Source organism: Urocitellus parryii, chromosome 4 (genome assembly GCF_045843805.1).
Source record: "Urocitellus parryii isolate mUroPar1 chromosome 4, mUroPar1.hap1, whole genome shotgun sequence".
Taxonomy (NCBI): Eukaryota; Metazoa; Chordata; class Mammalia; order Rodentia; family Sciuridae; genus Urocitellus; species Urocitellus parryii.
The window spans coordinates 133,156,784-133,183,487 of NC_135534.1; the positions used below are offsets into that span (position 1 = coordinate 133,156,784).

A 26,704-nucleotide genomic window follows, 5' to 3' on the forward strand; every position below is an offset into this window, starting at 1 on the left:
CCTATCTGTGCAGATCCCAAAGAGAACACCACAAGGCAGCCCATAATTTCTCATAACAGCAAAACTGCCCAAAGATATACATCTCCCCTTTGCAAAGAAATGTGGCAAAAATGTCCAGAATGGATTAAGTTATCTCTTTGAGGCCCAATTAAATTTGTTCATCTGTTTATAATACAATAAAAAAGGGAATTAAAAACATTACAAATATACTTGTCAACAAGTCAAAAAAAAGAAAAAGGAAAAAGTCTAATTACTTTTATTGAATATAATCTAAAGCTATAGATGTACTGGTTAAAGTTGTCCAAATGAACTCAAATGAATATGACTTGGTCTGTCACGTTCTAATTGTTCAGCCAAATTTCAAAACATCTTTAAAATAAGTAGAAAACAAAAACATAAAACCCAGTAACACAGCAACATATTGCTTCCATGTGTAATTATACATTTCACATCTCTATACAGTCAATAGTCTACATTAAGTGAGATTTTTAATCGATAATTTTTAAACCTTCCTTTCCCCCACTTTACCAAAAACGGGGGGGAGGGGTATCAAATACAATGCACCTTCATCATCAATGCAGGAGCAGACAGCTTTATTTAGTCAGTCATTGTTAGAAAGCCTTCTTTAAACAAAATAAATATATTACAGGTATAATACATAATTAAAGATTCCGTTCACTGTTAAGTATGCTTATTCCGTGTTCTTCCAAGTAGATAGCTGAAGATTTGGTATCACAGGTTCTTAATGAGTATTCACAATTCAATAGCGAGAAGGAGGTGGGGGGATTGGGGTTAAGGAAGGGGATTAAACTCCACAACTGCAATAAGTATCTGAAATTCTTGGTTTTAGATGTGGGAGTGGGTGGGGTGAACAAAAAAGGATGAGAGCGCAAAGTGCTACAAGGAAAAGAAGTCCAATTTGAGTGAAGATTTGTCCTTAATAAATAACTTCATAAACCGTGGCTTTCTTATCCCCAGAGCCAGTGACAATGTATTTGTCATCCACAGAGATGTCACAGCTAAGCACCGATGAGGATTCTTTGGACTAGGAAAGAAACATATAATCAAAAATGTTAAATACTGAAAGAAAAAACCATGAGTACTGACAGGCAGGACTGGAGGACTTGCAGTAGATGCAAAGGCAATGTGTGCTGTGGAGCAAAAAGGAGCCTCAATGGGGACAGGCAGTTACAGCATCCCCGAAAATGGCAGAAATGGATCAGATCCATTCTTTAGAGACATCTCACCAGGTTAGCCTGGAAGCTCTTGCCCTGGGGAAATCAGGGAGGCAGGCAAGTCAGTGGTATGACCCGCTTTGCTGATGAAGCGAGGTCCTATTTCAAATCCTATTCTTCAGTGAAGAGTAGGGCTTTAGTGGTATGGAAGCCCCTCAACCTCTCCCAGATACCCTGGATCTAGGTGGAGCTGCAGAAGAGCAGACATACCACTTATCACTCAACCTGTCTGAGCCTAGCTTCCTTCAAAGGCAAAGAGGTACAGTTACTTTACCTGTCCTACCATCTTAGGGGGATGTTACAAAGTACAAGCAACATGGAAAATGGCAACACTGCATCTTTTGAGATAGAGAATATAAAATTATCTAGTAAAAAGTCCAATATTTCCAGAGTAAAAATATAATACAAACTTACAATAGTTGAAAAAAATACCACTGTAAGCATTTTGTATACAATTTTCAACTATGCCAAAAGGGTGCAACAGTAACTGAATGGTGCTCACTACAAAACAAACAAACAAACAAACAAAAAACCCACAGGATTTTACCCAGGACTCTTGAAGAATACTTGGAATACTTAAATTTTAAGTTTCATGACAGCAATAATATGCTACTTTTTTGTCCTACTGACTATTTTGCATGATATTTTCTATTTTGGATTCAACTGAATTGATCTACTCATTGATGACTATATATCACTAAGTCAAGGAAACTGCAAATGTATTTTAATCCTAAAACGAATACCTTATTAACATCATCCTAAACACAGAATATCTTTTTTTAAAAAAGAGTCTTTATCTTGCCTTCTAAATCCTCACATACCAGTAAGAGAGGAGACATACAGTTTGCATGTATTTATTTGTACCACCTCTATAATTTGTTCCTTCTACAAATAATTTCATAAACTACAAAATTTGGTTCCACTGAGTCAACAGAAAGAATAAAAATTTATAAAATTAACTGACAGTTATTTAACTTTTCTTTAACAATCTTTGAAAAAAAATCAAAGAACTAATGAGGGTATTAAAGCAAAATGCTCAAGTTTTAAAATAAAAAAATTATGGGAAAACACATGAAAATTACACAAAAGATCTACTAAAATCTCCACTAACAGGTAAAATTAGGGATCAAGGCACGAAGAGCGGGTACACCACGTACAGCCTTGGTTCCCGGTTCAGAGGCACTGGAGAAGATTCCCAGCTCCAGGGCTTGTGGCCATGATGCTTAACTTCCTTCAGGCAGCTTCCTTCTCTGCACATTGAGAATAATATTAGCTCTAAACTCCCAGAACCCTCATATATATATATTATTATCTGAGCGTATGCACACAACATGTGGTTAAACCACTGCTATGGAGTGAGCACAAAATATGTGGTTGCTACATAAGTTAGGTGTTACCTGGAATATACTGGCCCCATAAGGTGTTCTCCAGGCATTCAGAAGGTTGTCCTTTCCAGTGCTTACAAACCATTTGCCTACAGGAAAAAGTTTTGAAAAGGGAGTGTTGGTGTGAGTTGGTCAGATACCCGAGATTTGTTTTACAGAGCATCAAACTACTCACAGAAACTCATCATTGTAACCAACAAGTTTCTTTTAACTTCAAAAATAAAGTCTATCCTCCTGAATTTAAAGATTCATTTATACTTACGATAAGGATAAAGTAGATCAATGCAAAAAATTTACATGGCATCCTACGGAAGGAGGCACGAATAAGGATGTAATACAATTCTGAAGAGGGGCACATTAATGAATCAAAAAACCTGACTTGGAATGAACAAACAGCAGTACAGAAGGAAAATTCTGGTTTACAGTCAAATGAACAAAAGGGGCTTGCTTACCACAGTGAGCAAACTTGAGTGACAGCACACAACTCTCATGAAGATGTAGCTGGTATTTGTCCGGCTTGGTAACATGCAAAACTTCAACATTACTGTTTTCCATCCCCACTGCCAGCCACTCTCCAGTTGGGCAGTATCCCAGAGAAAAGATCTAGAATTAAAACAGGTAGACAAGCTTTTTAACCAGGAGGTACTACTGTATCTTCTAGTGGTACTACTTAAATTATGAAGGAAATCAAGATAATATGAATTATACAGAAAGAAACTAAAGTAACATGGATAATCCCAAAGTAATCTACAATCAAAAGGTCCACTCCATCTTTCAGCATGTCATGTTTCATAAAACTTCTAAAATGTTACAGGTATACAGTCGTCACCTGTGAGGTGAAGTCATGCTGCTGCAGCTGCCGCCCCTCGCGCAGGTCCCAGGACCTGACTGTATTGTCCAAACCACCAGTCCAGAGCTTGGTGCCATCATTAGATATATCAATACAGCTGGCTCCATCTGTGTGGCCCTGGAATTGTCTGAAAATATCAAGATGGAGGAAAACCCTTTAAAAGTTAATTTTTAATTGAAATCAATTTGGAATTCCCTGGTGATCAATTTCAGTGTAGTTCTTATCAATAGATTTCATTTTGGTTTATTATATTTTCTAATTATTCAAAGCAATAATGAAACATATACAGCTGGTTCTCTGTACCCATGGGTCCCACATCCATAGTTTTAAATTAAAATTTTAAATTAATAATTTGTCACTAGCATCTTAAAATGGACCCATTCTTAATAACCATCCATGGACTGAAAATATTCAGGGAAAAAAACCTGTATCTGTACTGAATCTATAGACATTTTTCTTGGCAATATTCTCAATGTGTAGTGATTATTTACATTGCTTTGGATTTTATAAGTGATCTAAAGATGATTTAAAATATGTGAAAATATCTGCATAGGTCATATGCAAACACTATGTCATTTCACATAAGGGACTTGAACATACATGGATTTTTGTATTCTCTGGGGTTCTTAGAACTAATCCTCCATAAATACAGAGATGGTTTTGGAAAGGGATTTAAATTTTGAGATGATGAATTCATTACACTTTTTATTTTATTTTTAAACACTTAGAAAGTTCTCCAAATTCTTCTTACATGAAAGCATGAATGATAATACACTGATGGAAAAGAGTCTCCCACTGAAATTAAATAAAGAAAACACACCAATGTGTGTGTGAACTTTATCAGAGATAATTCTGAGACTTGTTCTATGAGTATGATATGAAAGATGAAAGAGGCTGTAAGGGTTTATTTCCTTTTCTGTAGAGAGCTGGGAATGGGGAAATAAGTCCTGCCAGTGAGGTTCAATGCATCTGTGGGTATCTGTGCAGAATGAAAAGGCCACACTCAAGGAAGGAACAAGAAAAGACACCCAGAGTGCCCTAGGAATCACTCCTGGCAAAATGTACAACACAGACCATGGGGGAAGGAAGAGTCAGAACCAGTTCTAGCAACAAGAGTGATAACATTTTGTTTTTGGAATTGTAAACAGAGTTCAGTCCTTCAAAATAAGGGATGTACAGTAAAGGCCTCTTCTTTTCATATACTCATTTTGCCTTATAACCAGTGTTTATTATAACCTTCTCATATTATTTAACTGATCATACATACTCTTGTTGGCTGATAGGTGCTGATAGCTGGAGATCATTTCAGAGATTTACCTACCAATATTGACCCTACACAATCTCATCTCATTACTAAGTAAAAATTGGCATACAGTCTATCCATCCATACAGGTAAGGTAGACCTTGTCAGAGTGAGCAGCACCCAAAACAGTGCTTGGACCCATGATAAATGCTAATATTTTGTGGTGAAAGATTAAATGCATCAATACTTAAGATAGTACCACTGAGTCTTCTCAATGAGGAACTATTAACAATAGAGGTTTGTTAGCAAGTACAGATGGTAAATTAGAGATGTCCAATGAGCTCATGAGGTGTTGGGAACCTATGTACATTATTGTCAAAGTGACCTCATTTGGAAAAATTTAAATTGGTGATGCTCAGTTTAATGGCAAGAAAACAACTTCACATTTAATAATTTAAGCAATATGGAAAACATGATTTTAAATCAATAATTTGTCACTAGCATCTTAAAATGGACCCATTCTTAATAATTTTTGGTAAAATAAATATATTCCATTTATTTAGACACACACACAATGCTGGAGCAGAATGTGGTAAAATTAGCTCCTACCCACAACCTAGAAACAAATCCTGTTGACTTACCTCACCAAAGTCTGGTTGTGTAGGTCCCACACAGCGATGTTGCCATCACTGCAGCATGAGAAGCAGACCTTGGAGTCAGGGCTGATGGCCAGGGCATAGCAGGCTGGGGCCGAGGATGTCAACTCTGCCTTGATGCGAGGGGTTGGAGCTGCCAGGTCCCAAATGGACAAAGTACTGGCTTCCCCTCCAACAATTAGGGTGCGACCATCAGGGAGCAATCTGCAGGAACGGATGTAGTTATCCCTGTTCTGTAGAAACAAAAACCATCAAGAGATTACTCAAGAGGAAAGGAAAATAGCATTAACATGAGAGCAGAAATCCATAAAAGTATTGTGTTCCCTCCTGGTTTAATGAGCCATTTATACTTATGACAATGATAAAGTAGATTAATGCTAGAGAATTACATGAAATTAAGGAAGTACTTAAACTTGATCTACAAAATTTAATACTGAGATATTTAATCTTAATTAGCATCAAAATGCAAAGATCTAGACCCACTCCCACCACCAACACCAAATTAACCAACTGCTTGTATCATTCGCAGAGATACACATGCACACTATTGCAGAAGCTCTTATAGTCCTAAAACATCTAAACCTGGAATGTTGGCATACTGTCCACTGCTGCTGTCATGCTACTACAGCCAAGATGTTAGGGGTCAAAGACTTGAGGACATCTGTTCCCTCTGCCTGGTCCTGCATTATATAACTAAAGAGAAACATGGGTTTGATAAAGCAGGATCAACTGAAGACAAGATTCAATCAAGGAGTGTTAAGTGACAGAAACAAAAACAAAAACTTCCTCCTAGTTCATGAAGTTATGGGAATCTAAGATCATTTAATTATGTTTAATTGACGTAGCCTTCTGCTTTAGCAAAAAAAGGCAAAAGATTTTGTTGGCGTAAGGGAAGAAAACCAGGCTGAAACTTCCTATGCAACTGAAGGACAAATACCAAGATAACAGCTAATGGGGGTTATAGTATTTGCCACATGACATATAAGTTACTTTTTGCACTTGAATATTTGTAGTAACACTTTCAGAGAAACCATGTGTGAAATCCTGATTTTCTTAAACCCCTTTAACCCAGAGGAAAACAAGTGGTTTGCCTTTTCCACTGGGAGGCAGGATTAATGAGAACTGTAATATGCATGTATCATGCATCAAGAACTAGATCATTCTGCCTCAGGAACTGAAAGAAGACAGGTCTTTAGGATCAACTACCCACCTGGGATCAGTATTTTATGGTTGGATCATATACAGCTCTCCCACTAAGCCCTTACTGTGTTCTGAGTGAAGGTCTAAGTCCAGTTTATCCATGTTCACTCACCAGACAGTCAAGCTGAGAGACAGGGCTCTTGTTGCCAGGGTGGCTGATGTCCCAGACCTTGACACAGCCCTTGCCACCCGTATACACATGCCTCGTGGGGTTGCTGATGGTCACTGCACACACCACCTCACCATGGTTAAGTGTGTTGATCTGGCGAGCGTGTCGGGGGATTCCAGGTCCAATAAGGGCATCGGGAGGAAAGGGCACAGGCTGCATCTGACCATCTGCACTGACATGGAAGGAGTAAGCTCTAGGGCAATGAAAAGGAAAAAGATAGGAAAGAGAATGTAAAAAATGTTATTTAACTATTCAGCGTAGCGAGAAAGAAAACATTGTCAATGCCACTTGATATGTGTGAATAAGTCAAATTCACCTACTACAGTGAAAATAACAAAAGTTTCGAAGTTATAGAGCATTAGATCCATGACATCTAAGGCTGTTTACTAGCTCCTATGTGACATTAATTATTATTATTTGCCTCTCTGAACCTTAGCTCTACTTTCTAAATGGAAGAGAATGCACCTATATCTCATAGAGAACTAAATAAGAGAATCAATATCAAATATAGTAACTACTCTTTCAGGGGCACTGTAAAACTTGCATTGCCTTTGGGGGGAAGGGCTTGATAACAGATTTTTGTGTATAGCTTTCTAATCAAGTGACTCACTAATAGAAATCAAGCTAAAATTATGAACCTCTAAGGAGTTAAGAATGTCTAGCACAGATGTTAAAATTTCAGATGTGCAAACATTTTTTGAAAAATAAAGTCCCACCTTAACACCTTGATCAGACTTGACAATCACAAATCCTAGTCAATCCCAAAAAGCATCCTGTGTAGCCCCAAAGGCATACATGTGAGTATCTGAAATCTCCATATTCAGTTCATACCCAGTGAAAACACTTCGATTATGAAAGCATTCGGTCTAATAATGCAATTAATTGAAGTTAAAGCATCTCCTTCAACAAACTCACCTCTATTTTTAGGGCACTGAACTCAGGAAGGGGACATGTGAGGCTGCAGGCATGCAGGTTGGACTTCTGAAGGCAGAAGATGCCAGCAACAGGCTCCCTGGGGGTTATCATGGGCCATCGCCCATTTTGGAAATTGCGTCATTATATTTTGGCATGGAGTTTAGGAATGTTGTTTATGGGAAGAAGTTTTACAAAAGATAAACCAAGTGAAGGGCTTTTTCTGGGTACACAAAGGATAGAAGCTTGAATTAAAATCACTGGGAGGTTTAGGATGAAAGTAAGTTTATTAATTACCTCATACATGCCAGGTACTATCAGGTACTGGGGAATCAGATCAAGAAAACTGACAAAGTCCTTATTCTTACACTAACTTACATCCTAAAGGGGAAAACAGGTACTGTAAAAGCATATTAAATAAGTTATATTAGGTAGCAGTAAATGTCATTAAACATGCATAGAGAATTTCAGATAAAAGAGATTAAAGGTGCAGAGTAGTCAAAGGTACCTTTGTGAGGAGGTGGCATGGCACATGAGCTAAGGCCTGAAGGAAGGACACAGGCATTGCACATATTTAGGGGAAAATGTGCAGACAGAAGGAACAAATGCAAAGGTCCTGGGGTAGAACTAAGAAAGTAGGCCAGAATGCATTCACAGAGTGACAGAAATTGAAAAGAGGGGAAGCAGACATGTTACTATAAGGACCTTGTTAGCTGTTATGAAAAATGTGATGAATCTGAGCCAAATGGGAAGCCACTAGAGATTTGAGTAAGGGACTCACAAAGGAGACTGTTTTGAATGTTATAACAATGTTAACACAAAGTTAACACTTTAAATGACCATTCTGGTTGCTGGGTGAAGAATGTCTTGTAGGTGGTAGGATAAAGAAGCATGTCACTAGTCAGGGCCTACTACACAGGAGAAGTCATTGTCTAGGGCGTGGGAGATAGAAAGTTGGGAATCAAATTTGAACTTCAAAGGTTCTGGCTGGGTAGAGGCAGAGGAGGTTATTCTGGACGTTTAGACGTTTAGATTCTGGCGGTAACAGAGTCCACTTAGGTCAGCCATTCATGAGAGATGAGTTGGTCTGATATAAGAAGTTACTGGGGAACAATCCCTGAGGACACCAGAGTCACCAAAACAACAGCAGGCTCTGAGCAGAAGACTCTAAGCCATTGTCAAGTCTTAGTAAATTGGTAAAACCCAACAGGGTGAAAGACAGGGAAGAGTCAAATGGCACCTGTCTGAAGAAAGCAGAATTTTCACAAAGGGTAGAGAAGTACCATTCTGAGTGAGTCTAGGGAAGTGGGCATAGGAGAACCACAGCCTTTATTACCATTATCACTGGTCCTACAGATTGTGGGATATGAAAAAAATGAAAGGTCATTCCCGGCTTAAAAGACTCAGGAGAAGGGGTAGGAGAGAGTAAGGTTTCAGTTCAGACAAGGAAGGAAAAGCAGTGATGCTTGCAGAGAAAGGCTGAGATTCGAAGGGATGCTGACCCAGAAAAAGGCTAATTGATTTAGCAATTAAGAGGTCATGAAGACTAAATCTTAAAGGAAAGAAAAGGAAGGTTATTTCAAGTTCAGATGGCGTTATACATTCTTAATGATAATTTGTCTGAGAAGATATCCCCTTCTCCCCTCTAGAATCTCTAAAGAGCCTGAGAATTTAAACAGATAAGAAATGAGACACACACTTTCCTTCAAGGTCTTCATTAGGATATTTTTCAACTTAACTACTCTGGGAGCACCTACTACTGTCCTGGCACTTTATTCTTAGAGAAGCCAAATGAACTTCAAGAGCCAGTTGCATGAAGGATATAATACAGCTCTTTGTTATCAGTATACTTATCATATTCAGAACTAGAAAAAATATATTATCAAGCTCTTTAATGTATAATTAGCAAAAAGTACTGCACTATGCAAGGGAAGTCAACACTTCTAGGAATCAAAGAAATTCAGGCTCAGAGAATTATTTTTCTCTCTATAAAATTAAATGCCTCTAAAATGTAGTTAAGTACTTCCTACCCATGTACTATGATACAAACACCATGCTAAGGATAGCAAATTAGGCAAGGAACCTGGCCCTGCCAACAAATGCCTTATAATCTAGGAATAATGAGAAAAGTACAAAACTGGCTACAACACCTGGAGATGGGTTTTAAAGGCTGGAAGGATTTCACCAAGGAGGAAGATGGTGGTAGGAATAGCAGAAGACAAGCACTCCAAAAGGATGAGGTTAAATGACCAGAGAAATCCCTGGATTGGGTATAATCCAGGAATTCATTTATTTTATTTATTTCTAAAATCATTCAACAATGATAAGTGTGTTTGGAGGAGTTGGCCAAAGCACAGTCTGACAAAATATAGTAGATATTTATTTTACCATGTTACAAGGGGAGAGCTGAATTTCTGGCCTAAGAACTTCATAGATATGATTCATTAAAGGACTTTTTGAAGAAAAAGAAACAGGACATTGCTAGGACAAAGCCATTCAAAGAATAAACTTTGTAGTAAGGAACAGAATGGTGCTAGTTTGGGTCTTGAATGCCCTCCCCCAAAGTTTAGATGTTGAAGGTTGGTCCAGCCTATGGAGTTACTGGGAGGTGGTAGAACCTTTCAGGAGGAAGAGCCAGGTAGGAGGAAGTTAGGTCATTGGGGGAATGCCTTTGAGGAGATATTGGGATTCTGGCTCCTTCCTCTCTCTCCTTGCCTCCTGCTGCCATGAAGTGAGCAGCTTCCTTTATCATGTGTTCCCACCATCACATCCTGCGCCTCAATACAGGTTCAAAAGCAATGGAACCAATTGACGAGGGACTAAAACCTTGGGAACTTTGAGCTGAAACAATTCTTTCCTTCTTATTAATCTATTATCTCAGTATTGTGTCACAGTGATGAAAAGCTGATTAACACAGACGAACAGAAGAAATAAGAAATAATGGTTCTGATAATCTAAGCGAGAATACTAGGGGACCTGAAATAGTCCAAGTGCAAGGATGAAAGTTGGAAGTAAGAGTGGATGTTACATCCTGTAGGAGTTAACTAACATGATTTGAAGAGAGAGCCAATAACTGAGTTTCTGTGAATTAGGAAATCAGAAACATTAGTTATGGGGAAAAGATGAGGGTGAATTGGGAAGGAGGCCTAATATGCTATGGTACTTGGTGAATATAATGAACTTGAGGTGTAAGGATGTCTAGCTGAGAAGTCCAACAAATAATCAGAAACAAGGCTGAAGGGAGAGGGTTTAAGGTATCAGACTAATAGTGGCCCACATTTTCCCACAAGCACATAGCATTCATCTATACATGTGAACACACAGCAGGTGAATTACAAGAATAAAGAGTAATTTATCCAACAGATAGGGTGAAGGAAGCAGAAGACAGCTGAGAAAAGTTTAGACATTCTGACAGAACTATATTTCAAACTATATAGGCACTTGCAATTATCTCTTTTTAAAACTTGTGCACTGAGGTTGTTTTATTTAAATCATCTTTCTATGAAGACCAAGCATATTTAAAGAAGGTTCTTGGCCTTCCTACTTCCACCTCACTAATGAGGACAAGTTGTTATGTTGCCTTAATTTCTCTCAGACTTTGAAGTATCTTCAAGTTTTCAACACCTCATAGGATGGAACTAGACTTTGAATTCGCAATTAAAAGCATAACTGTTGTACTTTATACAGTATAATATAAAATTTGGTTCTAGAGAACCAAATTAGATCACCCATACGCCAACCAGCAAATCACAGCTATTGGAGGTTTTATTATTTAACCTGTTTCTTTTGAAAATCTTTATAAAAACAAACAAATGCAACAACAAAAATATTTCTGAATCATGAGCAGCCTGAAACCTATAAACCTTTTGCTACATTTATATGCCATATCCCATAATACAATTAGTACTAAGTCTCATTTAGGAAGCAGATAAAGAAGAAAGTCCACTTTTGTTCTACAGAGATTAAACTGTGCAATCATGCCAATCACCTGAATAAATAAGAGGATCTAATGTAATTATCAAATAAATTCTACTTTATTCATTACTTGGGACATGCATGCATTATAAGTTTTGATAATATCTACTAATTCATTTTGTAAAAATTATTTGGACAGAGATGCACAACTGTTTTAAGTCTGTGGAGAAAGGTAGTTACCTTTTGAGTATATGTGGTGATGAGGCTTTTGGGTGATTTAGTATGTTATGTTCTAACACTTTATAAGGGTTTCTGTTGAAAATATGCACAAAACAAGTTTCATAATTCTAATTCTGTATCTTATGATCTAGAGAGTCACATAAATGTTATATTCTTTTATGCCAAATAATCTATAGTGAAACTGCATTATCTCTACATGTATAATTGAACGTGGATTTCTGTTTTGATGCTGTTACATGAAGACATACCAGTAATAGAACATATGGAATTCAATTTACTTAATCCAATCTTCCTCATCATTTCTGCCCCCTACAACACACTGTATCTTCTTTTGCACAAGTACTTGAAAAACTAATAATACTCTGGGGCAAACTTGATAATATACAGAACAGGAAATGATACTGAAGGTGACTAAATAGCCACCACATTATCAAGCATGGTGTTGAACATGTACATATTATCAGAATGCTCAGTCTCATTCCTTCCTGTTTAAGAGGTATCATCTCTGGTACACAGGAACTGAATGGAGCTGACAAAGTTAAGAAACTGTGGGTAAAGTCATCCTTCCTACTCAACATTTAAACTTGGGTCTGTTACTTTCCTGAAACCTGACTCTGTCAACCACACCAACTAAGTACATATATTATATGCTTTTTGGTTTTCCTGGTGAAGAGTTGTTCGCCAAATGCATTAGGTGAAACTCCATCACCTGCAGGAACAAAAATTCTCAACTTTCTTCTAATCCATCAACTTACCCAAAAAAGTGTTAAAATTTTTATAATACAAGAGTCAAAACTGGAGGGAGAAAGGGAACTAGCACAAGGCTCAGAAGTACCATGAAAGTTATGGTGGTTTTCACTAGTCCAACTCCCAAACCAAGTCTATCACTATTTCTTTAAATACAGACAATACAATTACAGATCTGTGCCTCAAGGCAGCAGCCAACAAGGCAAGAAGCCTCACTTCACTGCTCTAGTGGTCATATACTTATTTAGCTCTGGGTGCAACCTCTAATTACCTTTACCATTTAATGGTAAATATGCAGCACCAGAAAAAAGGGAAGGCAACTCTTCCCTAAAGGCCCACCTCCATTTATCTTACCAGTTCACATGGAACTTGTAGGTATTTCAGTTGTTATTTGATTAATCCTATGACCTTGTTATTTAGTCGCCGTGTGAAATAGATCAAACTTTCACCTTCAAATATATCAAGAGTTCTTGGTCAACAAGAATTGTCAGCCAGTCAACAACTATTTGCAGAACACACACAAGTACACAGAATTTTATGGTAATTGATATTTTACCTTCAACTCTCAAGGAACTCCGTCTAATTTGCCTTGTTTCCTTTATTAATACATCAAATATTTACTGAGCAACTTGGATATGGAACCAGCACTGCATTTGATGCAATGGGGAAGTTTAGGGTAGAGTTTGTAGTGAAGTTTATTACAGGAAGAGCCAAGATGCTTATTGATCAGATGAAAAGTGAAGAAAGGGTCAAAGTCAGACATGTTCAACACTGAGAGGGCAGGCCATACTGGGAAAAAAAGAGGATACCCAGGAAATACCAGGTGACAACCAAGTGTCCAAGTACGTAGCAGTAAAGAAACAAGCAAAGAGGGGCTAGAGAAAGAAGGAATCAGTACATATTCATTCATTCTTTGAATAAATTTATATCATGATCATCAACTATGAACTAGGTACCATATAAGGTACTGGAATTCTATAACTGAACATAAAAAGTTTTGTTCTCACATAACTTAAATATTTAAGCAGGGAGAAGTATATAAAGGTTATAAATAAGCATAAAGAGAGTAGAACAATAGGGAGGAAGGGTAAAAGAGATATTTTCAGACAGAATGCTGAAAAGATTGCATCTAAGAGACCAGAAGTGAGACAGTCAGCAGCATAAAAATGTGCTGCCAAAAGACTAATAGAGTAAATGTCCTGAGGTAGGCAAGCCACTAGGGAAGCTGCTACTGAGGTCTAGTATGGTCAGCAACAGAGACTGAGGAGGTGCCATATATGTGGCACGTATAGACAGAGAGGATGCCAAAGAAAGAACTGATGAGGATAAACATATATACATTACTAACAAGGCAATGAGGGTCTTCAGGAGATGCTTCCCAAAACAGAGTAGTAGTAAAGCCGGCTGGGATTTTAAAGGTAGAGCCAGCACTACTGTATAGTGAAATCTTCGTATCCAGGAATATAAAGCCAATCAGCAGAGAGAACTGTGCTTGGAAAGTTAAAAAAAAAAAAAAAAAAAAAGTGAAATAAAGACTGAAATGAGAATGTTCCATCGAACAACCAGTGGGTTGTGTTTGGATTTTATAACTCAAAGGCCTAGTTACAACAGAAACAACCAACTGAGCAAGCCACTTTTTCCAGAAACAGAACTGAGCATTCAGACTGCCCTTATTTTGTTTCAGCCTTTGAAGTTTGGCATGTCTTTTTCCTACATGTTCAAATTTTGAGCATCCAGGTTTGCAGATAATAACAAGGCTTCCTGAACAAAGAACCGCCTTAAAATCATCATTAGACATGGAGAAGACCTGACTACTCGAGCTGCCTCTGCAATTTGCGTTTCCATATATAAGCCTGATATTTTAAATGGAAAGTACAAGACCCCACTTTATCCCATCTTTTCTTGTTCTAAGAGAAAATAAAAAATACTTTGCAAAGAAGAAAGTATGAACAGTCCAATGTTGTCCAACTCTAAAGGGCCAACAAGGGGCTGGGCTTGGTATATAATTAGTACAAAATGCACAAAGGTACTCACGGTTTTCCTCCTGGAATGCCTGTCAGATTTGGAGGGATTGCTGGCACACGCATGTGATGGTGTGGATCAAACCCCACCTAGAATATTTCCCAGGGAAAATGAAAAAAGTGAACATAGTTAATATTAACTATTAACTATAATTTTATCCTACTCAATTTCTTTTGTAAAACATACAGAAATAGATCCTTTGAAAATATAAGATTTTAGATACACAGAAATATTTATTGATGAAGTGACAGGATGTTTATGATATTATAGTCACAAACTTGGGGTGAAAAAAAACTATACTAATGATTACTGAAGTCCATGACAAAAACAAGAGGTTAATTACATTCACTACACTATGTCTAATTTATAGGTTAAACATCTCCAAAATACTAATTTAAAAAGAGAAAATAAGAATCACTTTCCAAAAGAAAACAGATCTTAAGATATAATCATATGTAGCTTAATTTACAAATACATCAGACCTCTCTGTAATACCTCACATTATACAAACTACACTCACATACAAATATGGATGACAATCCTCTGAGCTCTGAAACACAGCCTGCAAACGTACCACTGGAGATCTTCCATAGGCGGCGGCAGCAGCAGCGGCAGCAGCAGCTGCACTCATTTGCGGGGAGATGTTGTGCAGTCCAGCATAGGCAGCTCCAGGGCTGGTCAGTTCTCCATTCATTCCAGCATGGGGCACAATCCCAAATGGGGTTGGATATGGACAAGGTACAGCCATTGGGGTTCTTAGGCTGGATGCTGGAGACCAACATGTAAGGAGAAAATAGATTAATGAAGAATATAGAAGATAATATTGAAAACATTCTTACTAACATGCTTAAAAAATTACAATCCACAGTTCAAATGAACTAATTTTAATATTCCACAAGCCTTCACAGGGGTCCATTTAACCATATTGCATTGATTACCTACTATGCACCAGATATGGTTAATGACTTGGCATAGGTTAAATAACTTTGTTTAACAGCCATTCAATACTGGCTATTAGTACTTTTAATGTATTACACTATTTAAGTTGCTTTAGATTCTTTAAAAACAGAAACATAAATATAACATAGGAAAACATAACTCACCCAAAGGATCCACTCCTGGTGGTTTTCCAGGTACAGGCCTTAATCCAGGAGTAGAGTTACTGCCTGGAGTGGGTGCATCAGTTCGGGGAGTAGGGGTATTGGATTTTGAAACAGGAGTAGTAGATTTTTCATTCTATCAAGAGATGTAATGAAATAAACCAGCCATGAGAACATGGTTTTAAATAATGATATTAAGATTAAAAATAGTAAAGGGAAAACAATAAAGAAAGGAAGAATAAAACTAAAAGTGGTTCTTTAGCTTGGATCTTTTCTTGTATTAATTAAAAAGATCTAGCAAAAAAATCAGACCCATGTTCAGGAACACAGGAACTAAAGGGGACCTAAGAGAGAAGATCATTTCTAGTAGACAAAGGCTTAAAGAAAGGTGATAGATAAGATAAATCATGATGTCCTAGCGGATGGGCAACTTGCTGGTGTCTTTGGTTTAAGACTGGTTAGACTTCTTAGTGAATTATTCTTGCCACCAGAGGTTCCTTGTTTAACAGGTCCCCTTAGAAAAGACTTGAACTTGATTTGTCATAGAAACTCAGAGGAGTTGTTATTTTAAAAAGAAGGCCAGAAGGCCAGAAGAACACAGACACAACAAAACAAACAAAAAACAAAACAAAACCAAACCCTAATCTAGCCTTCTGCAAGGTACATCTTCCTTATTTGCAGATAAATTGTAGAACTTCCTTTCCTTCAGCTGTGAATTCAAAAGGTTATTTGATTTCTTTCTTTTTTTTTTTTTCTCTTGTGGTGCTGGGGGTTGAACCCAAGGCCTTGTGTACATGAGGCAAGCACTCTAGCAACTGAGCTATATCCCCAGTCCAAAAGATTATTTGAAAACTGCATTTAGTTGTGGTTTTTGTTTTGTTTTGGTGATGTATTACAAGTAAATAACTGCTAAGAAAAAGAAGATGTACCATGCAAAAATGCAATTCATTACAAAGCCACAGGAGGAGGTATAGAGATTATACTGACTTGTGAACAGTTCAATTCTGCACTTGTGACTTGTGGTGTGAATCAAGGTAGACTTTTGTATATGACAGATTATTTTTTAGATAGCAAGGGAAAATTACTGCAGCCATATGTAGTTTGGCAATTCAAAGCTAGCAAACAAAATCACATCAAAGCCCCAAACTAAGTTTACCATAAACCACAGCAACAAAACCATCTCTTTATCCCCAGTGTATATTTTTCATCTGACTAACACATATTTCAATTTCTCCCTATCCCTCTCCTATATTTACAAAAAGACTCACAAAACAAACACCGAATTGCTGACAAGTTAGTAAACTCATTCTGCTCCAAAAATACTTTTGTCAATTAAACTTTACTGAATATACATATACATTTGTAAATCAAAGTCTTATAGAAAAATGTGAAAAATACAAAAAATTGAAAAAAAATCAAAATCAAACCCAACTATTGTAAAACTAGCAATATAAAAAAAAGATGGAAAACAGCAGCTTACAAGGCTAAGTTCTTTGGATTTGGAGGAAGGAGTACTGCTGGAAGATGCAATGGAGGCAGGGCTGATTGGGGCATCTTTCTTGAGCAGGCGAGTCTTGTCCAGGCCATTCTCCCTAGGGGAATGTGCTGGGCTCCCCCGAGGGGAAGATGGATCCTACAAAGGAACACCAAGGGTAATAATGCTCACAGTACATTCATGACACTGGGGTCCCTGGGTGTGGTTATTTCTAGCTGGAAGCATTTAACAAAAGTACAAAATGTTCTGGAATAGGTAACAAGTTAGTTTCACTGACAATGCCAAAGAAAATATTCAGTATGGAGCCCTCCCCCCTCAAATAACATTTATGGTATTTATTTAAAACAAAACCCAAAATCAAAACCCTACTAAACTTGAAGCTGGTTGTCAATGAGATCTTTAGGTTGACTACAGATTCACTGTGGTCAGAGAGACATGTCATGTACTTCACAGACGAGAAGAGCAACAAAAAATACTGAATAACATATAAACCAGTAATACATATTTATTATGTAAAAACAAGTGGATCTATTTAAAAATAAGAACACAAATTGGATGGTAATAATATGAATACAAAAAGGTCTTCGGTAGGAGCAGGAACTACCATAAACTTACCTCATTGGAAACATCAACCACCAAGTTGTCGTCACTCTTCTCACCATCACTGTCCTGCATAGACAATTGAGAAGCATTACCTCCTCCCATAGCCAAAAAGAAGAAAAAAGCTAGCTTGATCCTGGATGGCTCCAGATTAATTCCTCTATATCAATGTTAAATACCTTACAACACATTATTTTCTTTAATCTTCATGGTGATGTTAAGAGGTAGATAATGGTTTCATTGTCCAGATTAACAAAAAGGATGATGGCTTGCTTATAACTCTGAAATGGAGGCTACAGAGTCTCATGTCCAAGCTAAATTGGGCCTAAAAATGGGTATGATTTGGTCTGTCACTGTTTAAAAAATGTGACTAAGTAGATATATAAACTGGGAGGTGAAAAAAAATCCAGATTTTCCACTTCTCATGGAGTCTGTGAATAGGCTGTGCCTTGGCTCCAGTTTCCATTCAGCTTTCTACCTTTTCTTATGTAACCTACCTAGCCCTACTAGAGAAAAGTGAGTTTCAATTCAAAGTAGAGACATTTGGTTATCTCTGCAAATTAAATTTCGCAAAATCTGATACATCCGTAACACATGAGTCTTTGGAGGCATTTTAACTAATCTTCTGATTTTAGATTTCTCCTTAGAGTTTCTAGCTAACTACAGAAACTTCGACCTTCTTGAAATACACTGGGGAAAGTAAATATATATACAAATAACATAGAACACCCAAATCTCCTATTAGCTGCTGAGTGAAGCACTGTGTCCTCTCATATACACACACAGGACTTCAGCTAGCCAACTGAGACAGAGCTATAAATGCAATAAATACTTTTTCTCTTAAAAGATATTATCCTGTGTACTAGTATTGGCTGGTAATAATCAAAAGGTAGATATGCTGCTGATAAAAAGCAATGCAAGTTGGCCTTCCCCCAAAGCAAAGGTGAATGAGCTTACATAACGAGCTGCTATTTCTTTCTCTTCAGTTTTCTGCTTTTTGCTTTCTGAGGAGTAATCTGTGGAATTTCTGTGCTTTTCAGCACCTCGGAAACTGGCTGAAGGGGATACTGAAGAGCTCTGGAATTAGAAAGGGAAGCAAGGTTGAGAAGCATTGATTATCCATTTAACAGCTTTCATTTATTTTTTAAAATGCCTGAGACACCCCACAACTTTTGTTCCACAGTATATACTTGCAAAGCTATTAAGAGGAGACAGGAGAGAGGGCAGGAGATGAAAGTAATAAGAAAACAAAGGCAAACAGGGAAAAACAATGAAAAAAATACAAGGGGAAAGGGAATGGGGAAAAAGAATAAAAGAAAAGAGGAGGCAGAGGGAGGAAGAGTACAAACAAAAAAAGAATGGCAGGGAAGAGTATAAACTTAGAATGAATTTGGTCTTACATTTGTGTTTATACTATTTAAACCCAAAGTTGGGAAAGGAAGTAGACACAGGAGAAAAGGTAAAGAAGAAAAGGAGACAACGTTTGTTGGTTAATGGGACAGTCAGTACTTTAAAAAGGAAGAGGTAATTTTTACGGATCAGAGCAACTAAAAACGGTGGTCATGTGACATAAAGGTCATATTTACAGAATTTTACTCAGTTCTACATCTTGAGAGCCTGGGAGATGCAGAGGGGCAGGAAACATGAACTTCATTCCTTTTTGACTCCTAGAGCTTGCTCCTTTTATTTTAATCTCTGGAAACCTGAGAAGAACACACAGGCTTTCATAGTAGAGAAAAGGGTCCATGCCTGGGGAGATCAGTCTGAGGCCATCTTCCTTTATCTATGCTCTTTCAAGAAGCTCCCAGCTGGAGAAGTCCCCCACAGAAAACAAACACCAGCAAGGAAATCTGAAGCCAGATAATGTTTCTCTTTGCCATGAAGTCCAGATGGTTTACTGAGCATATTTGGATGGTATAAAAACTGAAAACCATGGATAAAGAAGATAAAACTGGAACTACCATTAGCTAGTGACTATGTTACAGATCAACAGAAGAGCTAAATAAAAGTGAGGTGGGAGAGGGAGCCAGGTCTGGAGCAGGACTGCCCTGTTAAGGACGGATAGTAAAGGCATGAGTAGCAAAGTCCCTCAGAGGGGCACAAGGGCAGAACTCCCAAGGGTGAAATTAACCCAGCCTGGTTAAGAATGGACTATTTCTGGAGGGTAGGAGAAAAAATATTTGGAAATAAAATATCTAAAGAAAAACGTTCTAGGAAGAAGAAGAAAATCACCATGAGAACATCTTTGCCTGGCATCCAAAATCAATTCAGAAAATTTTTCACTAAAGCTCTCCTCACTTACAACTTTACTTATCTCATATAAAACTAACTCTTGAAAACTTTTTGCTTTATCTTATTTGGTTGGTAATAATTAACATTTATAAAGATATACAAAGATTATGAGGGCCTTTAAATTAACTATTGAAGACAGTTCGGTTTCTAGAATGTTTGGATGTAAGTTCCATTTTATTTCCACTGAAGCATGATGCCACATACTTGCTGAGCATTTCTAAACTTTCAAAACATGTTATTAGAAGGTGGGTGTTTAGTGGAAGAGGAAGATGAGACCAAAGAGTGGGTACCCACTGTTAAGGACTATGTATAACTTTCAATTTTTACTATGTATTGATTTATTTATATAATTTATTTTTGTGGAGCTCAGTGTAGAACACAGTGCTTCAGACATGCTAGGCAAACGGTACCACTGAGTTACATCCTCAGGCTCTAACAACTTTTAAAAGTAGACTACTTGACTTTTCTGTCTCCACTGAGTTGCAAACCTCATCCCAAGCCTTGGTTCAATGCCCCTACTTTGGTTCAATGCCCCTACTTTGCTTTCATATCACAACCCAATCAATCAGGTTTTTTATGACCTTTGAAAGCCTGCACACAAACATTATCCACGAGTTACTACACCCATATCATGCCTGTGATATCTAGTTTATCCCTCTTGAGTCTGTCCTCCATATGTCTGAAATTTATATTTATCAAAGACATATTCAACCACTTATCCTTACTCCTCCTTAATAAGGACAGTTTCCTACCATCCATAGGATAAATTTCTGAATATTTTACAGAAGTTTTACAAAGTCCTCACTCCACACCCCAATCCACTGACCTTGTCTCCCATATTACTGCTGACAGCCTGTGCTCCCCAGAGAGATATATGTATGTTCACCACATCCACAGCCTTTTACCCTGACTTATGGAAATGCCCTTTCACTCAGTATGTCTTTTTAAATCATCCTTACCCATATAATAAACAACTCTAATGCCACTTTTCAAAGCTTCCTCTGATGCTGTCAGAATTAATCAGTCCTCTTTGTTTCCTTAACATTTCCTTCACTCAAGGAATAGAGAATGTGCAACAAATGCTGTTTGTTTACAAGGCCACTTCTCACCTCAGGCTGTGGATTCCCTGAGGGTGGAGGCACCCAGCATAGTGAGCACCAGAAATATTTTTGAACACAATATGACTGAACATCCCCTGTAACACATTCTTCAATCTTAATCCAAAATTCTTGTGACACACTGCAGAGGTCCACTGGAAGAACAACGCCACAGAACAGATGCCATTCACTACAGTTAAGATATGCATAATGGTTTTCCCTGGGATTGGTAACATGGAAGCTCTGCCCCTTTTTTATTGATTTCTAAATAATGAAACACTTTCTTAAAAATTAATACTAAATGGTAATGTCTATTTAAATCTTATGCTTATTTATCTGCATACATGTACAATCAAATGGTCTTATTTTCCGTAAGTTGGTTGTTTCTGATTGTACAAATGTTTTATTGTTGAATTTTATGTAGAGCAGAGTTACACCCGGAATTTGCTAGTAAAATGATAAAAGTTTTAATTATCACTAGCATTTAAGGGTTAAGCTGCACAATGGGCACTAGGGTAATCAGCAATGTTCTAATAACATAATTGCTCTGGAATCAAATTGAACTTGGCACAGATTCTCATCATGAATCTTAGAAGTCTACCATTCAGTCACTGGAAATCCATCTGGATCTTTTCTGAGCATGTGAATGGGAAAAATTAAGTAAATACTGATAAAGACAGTTTGTGCTTTTACTAGAATTTTTATTTCTCTAATATCTCTATTATTATTTTAAAAGCTTGGCTAGGTTATTTCTATTGCTTACTATAAGAAATTTACTGGAGGGGCTGGGGTTGTGGCTCAGAGGTAGAGTGCTGCCTAGTATGCGTGAGGCACTGGTTCGATATTTAGCACCACATAAATATAAAACAAAGATACTGTGTCCACCTATAACTAAAAAATAAACATTAAAAAAAGAAATTTACTGGAGCTATATGCTAACACTGTGCAAACCTACAAATTTAGAAACATTAAACAGAAATCTTTTCATTACAGTTTGATCACATACAAGCACATATGTTATAAATGGAGAGTCACAGAAGCAATGGCCATTCAAAAAAGGCAAAACACCCTTGAATGTGAATGGTTACTGAAAGTTCTTTATTTTTTAAAGCTACACACTTTTACTGGGATATTTAAAAATAATTACATTGGTAGCCCAAGAAAAGTTTTTTTTAAAAAATACAGTTATTCCTAATATTGTACGCCAGAGTGTTTTAAAATAACAAAGTATTAGATTCAAATTTGAAATCTATCCTAGACTTTACTAATCAAGTCACCTGAAAAAGTGACACCTCTAGCAACTTGAAAGGAGTTGTCCCACACCTCCACTCCTATTCCTCTACCACCTCAAGATCAAAGATGACCTTGTATGTGAAAGAATTCTATAAAGTATTCTCCTCCCCCAAGAAGGTAGTATTGATATAATTAGCTAATTTTAATAACAAGGAACAGAGGTTTTAATAGCAGGCAAGAGAACCTCTGTGGAGTCAGACTGTCTTGAGTGAAGAGTCTTCCACTTAATAGCTGTGTAGCCATAGGGATGTTGCTTAGTTTTAGCCTCTCTGTAGTCTGGGATAACAACATCCCAACCCTGGGCTGCTTTGAGGACTAACAAAAATAATCCACATAAAGTACAAGCCTAGTCTCCTCAGCTATAGCAACTCTGATCCTATTCTTGTGTATTGCAATCTAGCTAATTCTATTTACTACAGAAATCTAGATGGTAAGCTAGTATGGCTTTTCTATTTTAAACCTCATGTAAACTATTCTAGGCATTTGTGTAGCACTTCCCCTCAATGTAAATATTCAGATAGTTCATTAATAATAGGGTTTCAATAGGCTGTCATTAACCAAAATACAACTCCTTCCAACAATCACTATTTAATAAGCCTTTGATTCAATACTGCACTGAGGCAGGGCTATAAATACCATCTGCACAATGGACTTTCTAACTTGAATTCAAATGTACATAAAGCTAATTCTGCTTTCATTCATACAGGTGCAGTGCTCAGACTTCCCTGATTATAACCAGAACAGATATGTTAAAAGGTCTAGTGGACAACCAAGATCAAGAATCCTAAAACCCATTCGCTATGGCTTGTTTGCTCAACAGCTTTGGTGTTCAAAAACACCATCTCCTAGGTACAAAAGGGTAAATCAGTTTTCAAACAGATAAAGGGGATAAGGAAGAGGCAGAAGACATCATGACTATAAGGGACAATTTATGGGGCATTTGTTATCTTGGGGAGGACAGAGAAGATTAAAGATATCTAGAACCTTTACTGACGCCACAACAAAGTGCTCTATCACAATTTCCTCTGCAGCCCCTTAGAAAAAAGACCTGTGTCTGGACCAGAAATAAATATTGGTGACTTTGTTGAAAGGCCAAAGTATTCTTACAGATAAACAAGGATTCAAGGTACTCTTCCTACTAAGCAGAGTCAACTTTCAAGAAAGATTAAGGCCTTTGATAATCAATCAACTAAAGAGTCCTCAAAGAATTACACATTTTGGAAATACTTTCAAAAGATTTTTGAAGTACAAGTAATAGCCTTAATAAAATTTTTGTACACCAAACTCAGTACCATGGTGGCATTTCTGAGATTTTACTGTATAGTATTAACACAAAATGTTTATATTCTCACAGAGCTCCTTATAACTGATAAAACATTATAACATGGAGCTGGAGATGTGGCTCAAGTGGTAGTGCGCTCGCCTAGCATGCATGAGGCACTGGGTTCGATTCTGAGCACCACATAAAAATAAAATATATTGTGTCCACTAAAACTAAAAAATAAGTATTAAAACAACATTATAACATGCATTATCTCATTTAAGGAAGCAATGAGAATAGATGTTGAAAATAATTCTCATTTTGAAAAATATAAAAACTTTAAGATGAAAATTATTTGGTCAAAACACAAAAGTCTCACATGTCAAATCACAACGCATGCAAATTTATGTAAGTTTATCTAAAATTTATAGCATGCTGCTATTGAAAGGTGACTATGGCAGGACTTTTGAGTTCAGTCACTGTGTCAGTTTACTATTATTATAGTAAGACCTTCCTTATAACCTGCTTGATTAAGGAAGTCATTAAAAGCATAATCTGTATATAACCCTCACAGAATTTGCTTTTTTCATATTAGCATAAATCAAAACTCATTTTTAAAAATGATTGGGACTTTCTGAAGATCTGCCCTTGTTAAAAAAATATTTAATATAATCTCCATATGAAATAATAACTTTGTTCTTTACTGTTTCATCCTCTGTAACCTTTCATAAATAATGTATTCTTTAAAATGTTCTATTATTGTATTAAATTATTGTATTTCTGCATATCTTCAAGCAATACAAACTTGGGTCAAGATAAGTTTCTTTTGCAGATAACCAAAATATTATCTAACCAGAAGAACTCACAGAGGACTGATTGAGAGGCAATACCTATAATTCTCATGCTCTGAGTAATGAAGTCAGACAGTGCTGGTATTGTATGATCTTAGACAAGTTACTGAATCTTTCTAAAGCTTCCATTTCCCAGTGGATAAAATGACAATAGTAGCAGTTCAAGGTTGTTGAGAGGATTAAGGAGATCATGTTGTGAAGCACAGTACTTAGCATATTATAAGCCCCAGTGAAGAGTTCTATTCCTCACTGGAAAACGTGGGAACCACTGTTTAATTTTAGTTCACTTATATGCTAATTACACAAGTATTTACTGAGTATCTACTAAATACAGAAACATAAATATAAATGAAATCTACACCTTGTCCTCCACCATCTTACAAACATCTTACTTCCCTTCAATATTCAGTCATTCATGTTTTCTTTTAGTGGCCTCAGCAGTATGCATTACTTTGTCCAGGATAAAATGCCCTAATAATTTATAAGGTATCAATAAAATTGATTTTAAATTAGAACGTTATCTTAATGTCCTCTTGGGGATTCTTGACTGTTATTTCCTCTTCCTGGAATAAAGCTGTTGGCTTTGCCCCCAAAATTTCATTAAATACAGTTACTTAGGCTGGCAAGTTCAGCTGCTAGAACATGATGCTTTGACACCAAAGATAGAAGCTTGATTCTTGTGTACACAGTTTAGTTTCCCTCTCTATAGTCTGCATGAAGTCCAAGCTGTGGGCCACATGAGGAAAGAACTGAAGAAATGAGAGGAAACAAGTACTCCTCACTGTTATGGAGGTGAGAATCCAAGACACAAGCTGAATTAACCAAGTAATTTCACTTCTGATGGTATAGTATTAACAGTCCACCAGAAATGGTAATAAAAATCAGCAAAGTGCAAAAACTTTATATTGCATACATCTTTTAAATTATCTAACTGATCGATTGTCCTTCAATCCAAAGGAACTCTCAAAGTTTGCAAAAAGCCAAACACTCCATGTGCTTTTGTCCCCTCCCAAGAATTCCCTGACCTCATTAATATGGAATCTGTAAGTCTTATGTCTTGCCTCTGTATAAATTATACAGTATTGACCACCTTCTTCTGGGATTTTCCCTCCCAGCCTGGCACTTATAAAATATACTTTAGAATCCTTATTTACCTGTTGCCTTATAACCTAGGTTAGTTACCAAGTCTCACTGGCAAACGGTGGGGTACATAAATTTAATTGCCCTAAAAACAAAAGTGGAGGAAGGCTGGCAAAAATTTCTCTCCTGAATTTTTTGGGAAGACCTATTCCTACACTGCGCTTTTTGTTAAAATATCAACATAATTCTAACAACTGCTTTGAAAAAAGCTGATGTAGTGTAGTGGTTCAAAGAAAATAAGTGATTAAGCTTTAAGACTTGGCAAGCTACTTCTTAATGGACCAGAATCCTCATTTTAGTAACTATTAAAATTTATTGGAAAATGAAGTCTTTTCATTTTGCCACTTTTTCCAGTAAACTGTTTTAATCAATTTGAAAGGCTCAACATTTTTTCTTCCAAAGAGTGTTAACTCCACAGAACCTCATATATATTCTTATGTATTATGTATGCAAATATACTCTATAATAGCTGAGGGTGATTCAGCAAGAAGAGAAAAGGAAATAACAATGTATCCCTTTAAAGCAAGGCTGCCTAGCAATTTTAAGGTGGCTAATCAGAAGTTCCAGGTCTTCATCCATCCCATCACAAAATGGCTAAATAGTTTTCAATGATCAGTTATAGCTTTTATTTGGTCTTAAGGTCCTTCAATATTAAAATGAGTTGCTCTTTACAACAGAATTGACAAATATAATGTGAGCTGCATATGTATTTTACATTTTTCTAACAGATATTTAAAAATATAAAACGAACAGGTAAAATTAATTTTAATCATATTTAACCAAATATATCAAGATTATTGATATTTTATGTCCCTTTATAAAAACCTGGTATCTACTTCACACTTATAGCACATCTCAATTTGGACCAGCTACATTTCTGTGACCGGAAAAGCCACTTGTGGCTTCTAAGTCCAAAAGTTCTTAAAGTTATAATGGAACTCAACACCCATTAAACAAGTATTTAGCCCTTTATAGGAGTACAAGCATGATCTGATCCATGT

At 36.9% G+C, this 26,704-nt stretch overlaps 1 protein-coding gene across 7 annotated transcripts in view; it reads right to left on the reverse strand.

Moving 5' to 3' along the window:
* Window positions 1-608: 608 nt before the first annotated feature.
* The window catches only part of LOC113186545 (TLE family member 4, transcriptional corepressor), a 132,211-nt gene continuing 106,115 nt past the window's right edge, over window positions 609-26,704 (reverse strand). For all 7 annotated transcript variants that reach the window (XM_026394015.2, XM_026394014.2, XM_026394011.2 and 4 more), the window contains 12 exons: window positions 18,727-18,846; window positions 17,785-17,838; window positions 17,155-17,307; window positions 15,678-15,810; window positions 15,149-15,342; window positions 14,587-14,663; window positions 6,682-6,931; window positions 5,355-5,602; window positions 3,450-3,597; window positions 3,073-3,223; window positions 2,633-2,709; window positions 609-1,045 (listed from right to left, as the gene is read on the reverse strand). In XM_026394015.2, the coding sequence (XP_026249800.1) occupies window positions 938-1,045; window positions 2,633-2,709; window positions 3,073-3,223; window positions 3,450-3,597; window positions 5,355-5,602; window positions 6,682-6,931; window positions 14,587-14,663; window positions 15,149-15,342; window positions 15,678-15,810; window positions 17,155-17,307; window positions 17,785-17,838; window positions 18,727-18,846 (1,713 nt within the window). In that variant the 3' untranslated portion in view covers window positions 609-937. The remainder of the gene's footprint in view (window positions 1,046-2,632; window positions 2,710-3,072; window positions 3,224-3,449; window positions 3,598-5,354; window positions 5,603-6,681; window positions 6,932-14,586; window positions 14,664-15,148; window positions 15,343-15,677; window positions 15,811-17,154; window positions 17,308-17,784; window positions 17,839-18,726; window positions 18,847-26,704) is intronic.